Below are 6,000 nucleotides of genomic sequence, written 5' to 3'. Positions count from 1 at the left end.
GAATCTGAGATCAGGAGTTCAAGATCAGTCTGGCCAGCATGGTGAAACACATCTCTACTAAAATTAGCCGAGTGTGGTGGCGGACACCTGCAATCCCAGCTACTTGGCAGAATAATCTCCTGAGACAAGAGAATCGCTTGAACCCAGGAGGAGGAAGCTGCAGTGAGCTGAGATCGCACCATTGCACCCCAGCCTGGGTGACAAGAATGAAACTCTGTCTCAACAACAAACAAACAAAAAGTAAAGAAAAAAAGGCAATTAGGCTGGATGCGTTGGTTCACGCCTATAATCAATCCTAGCATTTTGGGAGGCTGAGGCGGGCAGATCATCTGAGGTCAGGAGTTAAAGACCAGCCTGGCCAACATGGTGAAATCCCGTCACTACCGAAAATACAAAAATTAGCCAGCGTGGTGGCAGGTGCCTACAGTCTCAGCTACTCGGGAGGCTGAGGCAGAGAATCACTTGAACCCAGGTGGTGGAGGATGCAGCGAACCGAGATCGCACCATTGCACCTCAGCGTGGGCGACAAGAACGAAATCCCATCTCAACAACAACAGCAAAGAAAAGAAAAAGCAGTCAGGCTGGACGTGGTTGTTTACGCCTGTATTCCTAGCACTTTGGAAGGCCAAGGCGGGCGGATCACCTGAGGTCAGGAGTTTGAGAACAGCCTGGGAAACATGGCGAAATCACGTTTCTAAGAAAAATACAAAAATTAGCCGGGCGTAGTGGTGGGTTCGTATAGTCCCAGCTACTCCGGGGGTTGGGGTGGGAGGATCGCTTGACCTCGGCAAGTTGAGGCTGCTGCAGTAAGCCGAGATCGCGCCACTGCACTCCAGTCTGGGTGACAGAGCGAGACCCTGTCAGAAAAAAAAAAAAAAAGAAAAAAAGAAAAGAAAAATCGGTAATATCCTCAACTCAACTCGAATGGGAGAGCTCTGTAGGGGGCTTCTCCATCCCATCGGGAGCTCCCTGAGAAAAGTGCCTCCCCTTTTATCTGGGGGCTCTCAAAGGACCAGCAGAGGGTTTAGTGGAACACTCTCTGCTCCCCTAGGGCTTGGGCTGGTCACATCCACCGCACTGAGGTGGTTCCCATCGGGGGGGGCACCCAGCGAGTGTGTTGGCGGGGACTGAGCCTCCTGCTTGAGGCTCCCCAGTCCCCGGGCTCAGGGCCCCAAGAGCGCTCCATCTGCCCTCCCGCCTCTCCTCGCCACTCTGAGTTCTGCGCCCGGGAGTTCCAGCGCCTCCGCGGGGTGGGCGGGCCCTGGCGGCTCTTTGCCCTCTTCCAACATGGCCGCCGCTGCCTCTGTGACAGGCAGGGTCACGTGGGCAGCCTCGCCTATGAGATCGCTGGGGCTGGATCGACAATTGTCCCTTCCCGTATTCCGTCTCGAGGCGGCGACTGCGGCTGTCAACCCGAGCCTGAGCGATCATGGCAACGGGCTCGGGCGGGGAGCGCGTGGCAGCCGCGGCAGCTGCGGCAGTTTGGTGGCGGGCCGGGGCGGCGGAGCGGCGGCGGCGGCGGCGGCACTGGCACTGGCGCCGGCCCTGAGCGCCATGCGGCGGGGCAGCTCCGAGAGTGAGCTGGCGGCCCGGTGGGAGGCAGAGGCGGTGGCCGCGGCCAAAGCGGCGGCCAAAGCTGAGGCCGAGGCCACAGCGGAGACGGCAGCAGAACAGGTCCGCGTGGACTCGGGCGCGGCCGGGGAACCGGAGCGCAAGGCGGGGGAGGAGCAGCCCGAGGCCCCGGTCCCGGCGCAGCCCAGCGCGGCTGAGGAGGGGGACGCCCGGGTCCCTCAGCGGCCGCCGCCCACGCTGCCCCCGTCCAAGCCGAAGCCGGCGCAGGGCCTCTGCCTGCACGGGAAGCCCCTGGGCAAGGGCCGAAGCTGCAAGCGGAGCTCGGGCCACCGTTCCGGCGAGAACGGCTACCAGCGCCCGGTCACCGTGGACAGCTCCAAGGCCAGGACCTCCCTGGATGCCCTGAAGATCAGCATCCGCCAGCTCAAGTGGAAGGAGGTGAGGCCCGGCCCGGCCGCATGGGCACAGCAGGGTGGACAGGACGACCTCAGAGGTCCCGGCACGGCCAAGGTCAGGTCGGCGGGCGAGGGCCGAGCTCCTGCAGTGCACCACGCTCGGCCTGCTCGTCAGCCGCAAATCGCTCATCCTCTAAGGCTTACCCCCAAGTCACTTCCTCCAACAGGGCTTTCCAGACCCCTCCAGGTCAAGTTAGCTACTCCCTCCTCTGGCTCCCCTGCAACTCTTTATCTGTCCCCAGCCATCAGCACTCGCCTCTGCTTGTTGTATACGTGTATGTCTGTCTCCTCCAGCAGCTTGTAAGCCCCTGGGGCCCCGGACCCGCTCTCTCACTTCTTCATTGAAGTTATATTTGTTTAGCATTTGCTGTGTGACTCTGGGGCAGTGGAACAGTTTGTATTTTGGAGGCAGACAGGCCTAGGGTCTCACTTCACTCTGCTACTTAGCTGTGTGACCTTGCGCAAGTTGCTTCACCTCTTCAGCTTATTCCCTTCTCTATAAAGTGAGGCCAATTATACTTATCTCATCATCTTGTTAGCATTAGAAGACTCACTGCTTAGTGTTTTATAGCACAAGTCTGCAATAAATGGTAACTTATGTTACCACCCTCTCCTTTCTCTCTTCCTCAACCTCATCACCACCACCACCACCGGGACTACCACTGTCATCATCATATGTGTAGGCACTGTATTTTATATTCCAGGCTTGGCATACAGCAGGTGTCAGTAAGTGGTGAATCAAAGGGTGAATGAAGACATGAGTTATCATCCCTGAGCCCCTTTTAGGCTGGCAGGGGATGGGATGGAGCACCAGTGACTCTAGAGGTGTCTGTTGCAGTTGGCTGAGTGGATAAAGCCATTTGACTGTATTGGCAGCATATAGGGTATTGAATGTGCTTTCAGGAGAGTCAGGAGTTTGAGTCGGGATAGCTGAGTGTGGACACAGCTGGTGGGAACAGGGATCTGCTACAGGCAACAGAGAACTCAGGTACTTAGCCCTGTGCCTTGGCTATGGCAGATACTTGGTAATGGTTTCATTAAGTTGGAACATGCAGAGGGATGGCCACAGAAAGGATTGATGTGGTTAGAGGGTTGATGTTCCAGTAGGAAAGAACTCATTTGGTTCAGAGGGAAGTCAAGGATCAGGCAGAACTGACTTCCAGGTTGATAGAGGTTAGCCACTGGGGAAGTCTGACTCCAGGTGTTTGGGCCCTCAGCCCTGAGGCTTGGGATTCAGAGGGGAACTTTCATGCTGGGGAAACTTGGGGAAAACAAGGGCACACTCTCAGTTCTAAAAGTATCTGGGTTTCTAGACAGGGTCCCAGGTCCAGGCCAGAGATATAAGGGCTAGAAAAGGTACAACTGGACAACTTGTCAGTGTCGTGGTCCTAATGAAGTGAGAATCCAGCAGGTGAATCCAGGCTATGGAATCAGGCTAGGCAGATTGGCCCAAATGGGGCCTCCACTTAGCTTAGCCCTGTGGGAGAGAGAGACATGAAGCAGGCCAGATCTTGCTTGCTAGGAGAGATGGGGCCAGATGGACTCATACATCCCAGCCCAGGTTCATTCACTCATTCTGTAAATGTCCACTATGGAGCTGCCAAGTTCTATGCTGGGCCCTGGGAATCAAACATGCTTAAGATGTGATCCTTGCCCCCAAGGATTTTATAGTTCAATAGGGAATAAAACATAAGAAAGGAATAATTGTGGTCATTATAGGGCCATTGCTGCTGCATCCTGAAATGCTCCCTTTTCAGTTATTTGCATGGCTTACTCCTGTCACTTCTTGAGACGATACCTTCCCATCAGTCTCCAGCCCTTGGTCTTTTTTTTTTTTTCTCATAGTACTAAACTTCACCTGGCATTATATTATATATTGTTTATTTATTGTCTGTTTCCCTCACTAGAATGTAAGCTCCGTGAGGGCAGGGGTTTGTTTTGTTTATTGCTGTACCCGCAGGTGCTTGGCACGTAGAAGCTGCTCAATAAATATTTGTTGAATGGATAAATACATTATGTGATAAGTGTTTCTATGTGAAAGTAGAACTGCTGTGGGAGGTAGAGGAAGGGCACCCCAGGAAGGGCTTCTCGGAGGAGATAAACCGGAGCTGAGTCCTGCGTGCTGAAAATGAACTGGAGTTATTTAGGGGCCATGGACTTGATCCTTGGTTGCAGGAGTGATATGGGCAAAGCAGAGGGCCTTTCAGGACTTTGTATATAATTCAGTATGGCTGGATCATAGCATGGGAGGTGGAATGGTGAGAGATGGGGCTGCAGAAACGAGCAGGGATCAGATCACATGTCATGCGAAAGGATTTGGACCTGTTTGGGGGAGGAAGATTATGTGAGCCATTGACAGTATTTTAGTGTTCTTCCATTTGTCAAGGCAAGTCAGTTAAACCCTTCAGGTCTCAGTTTGCTTATCTGTAAAGCAGGGGTGGGTAGAGCTAGTTCAGTGGTTTCCAGACTCTCTACTTTGGCAGCCACATAATGGTAATGTTGATCTACGTGAGACTTTTGCGCTGGTCAACCCTAGGTGGTAGGCAGTTTCCAGGGCACTACCTGTAACTGCTTCTTCCACCTCCAACCCTGCCCTTTCTTCCCGCTCAGAGAGCACATTGGCATATAAGTGGAGATGCCTATTCTAGTGTATTTTAAAATGTAATTTGCTGAGTGGTGGCTCATGCCTGTAATTTCAGCTACTTGGGAAGCTAAGGTAGGAGGATCACTTGAGTCCAGGAGATGAAGGATGCAGTGAGCTATGATTGTGCCACTGTACTCCAGCGTGGGTGACAGAGCAAGACCCTGTCTCAAAAAAAAAAAAAGAGAAATTGAAAATTAAAATAACATAATTCACTTGCAACAATAGGACTCTACTATTAGACTTGTGATGATTAATATCACCCTTCCTCATTAGTGTGTGAAGTCCTGAGGGCAGAGGTGGTATCTGACTTATGTCCCTAATGTACAGTACATTGTAGGTGCTCAGTAAATATTTATCAAATGAATTGTGGAATAGTTGCAACAGAGCTTATCTTGACACCCTGGAGTGTGGAGGTTAAAAAGTGCCAGAGTAGCTAAACTTTAAAGTTCCTTCCTGCTTTAAACTTTTATTTAAAATTTAAATAAAATTTAAGGTACTAGTATTCTTAGTACCTCCTACAAAGTTGACTGTGTGAAAAGTAACATATGTATATCCCTGGTACTAAGAAAGTACGAACATGTGACCTCTTTAGGCCTGTCTTTCCCCATCTGTTATGGGGGTAATATTGGATAAGATCATCTTGAACTCCCAAGCACTGATGTTCTAGGAGCAAGAACTTCTACTGGGGGCTACAGTACAAGGGAGTGAGCAACAGTGTCTCTTGCATGTCATGCTGCATGGCTGCAGGGTTAGGGAGTATCCAGGTAGCTGGCTTCGGTGGGAATGGATAGGTAGCCCAGGTAAGAAATAAGGTCGTGAACACCAATCAGAGTGAAAGCTGCGTCGCCTTTGATGTGTGCATAATGAGGAGCTCTATCTCACTGTCTACTCTAACAGGGTAGGACCAAACCAGCATGTGAATTCAGAAGTTTGCTCAGCTGCAGCGCACACAATCTCCCTCCTTCCTTTTTCAGTTTTTTATTTTTGGAAACAGGGTGTCACTCTGACATCCAGGCTGGAGTGCAGTGATGCGATCTTGGCTCACTGCAACCTCTGCCTCCCAGGTTCAAGCAATTCCCCTGCCTCAGCCTCCTGAGTAGCTGAGATTGCAGACATGCACCACCATGCCTGGCTGACTTTTGTATTTTTAGTAGAGGTGGGGTTTCACCGTGATGGCCAGGCTGGTCTTGGACTCCTGACCTCAAGTGATTTACCCGTCTCAGCCTCTCAAAGTGCTGGAATTACAGGCATGAGCCACCACCCCGGCCCCTTTTTCACTTTTCCTTATTCCACATATATTTAACAACAACCACCACCACCACCATGATA

The 6,000-nt window shown here is 51.8% G+C and overlaps 1 protein-coding gene across 5 annotated transcripts in view; it reads left to right on the top strand.

Annotated features, from left to right (window-relative positions):
* Positions 1-1,425: 1,425 nt before the first annotated feature.
* Positions 1,426-6,000, top strand: part of TTLL11 (tubulin tyrosine ligase like 11) — a 273,689-nt gene continuing 269,114 nt past the window's right edge. For all 5 annotated transcript variants that reach the window (XM_078375581.1, XM_054236534.2, XM_035256455.3 and 2 more), the window contains exon 1: positions 1,426-2,010. Coding sequence is in view for 4 of the 5 variants with exons in the window: in XM_054236534.2 (XP_054092509.1) it covers positions 1,555-2,010 (456 nt within the window). In the remaining variant the exon portion in view is untranslated. The remainder of the gene's footprint in view (positions 2,011-6,000) is intronic.

The sequence above is a fragment of the Callithrix jacchus genome, chromosome 1 (genome assembly GCF_049354715.1).
Source record: "Callithrix jacchus isolate 240 chromosome 1, calJac240_pri, whole genome shotgun sequence".
Classification (NCBI taxonomy): domain Eukaryota; kingdom Metazoa; phylum Chordata; class Mammalia; order Primates; family Cebidae; genus Callithrix; species Callithrix jacchus.
This window is presented reverse-complemented; position numbering and strand designations above follow the sequence as displayed.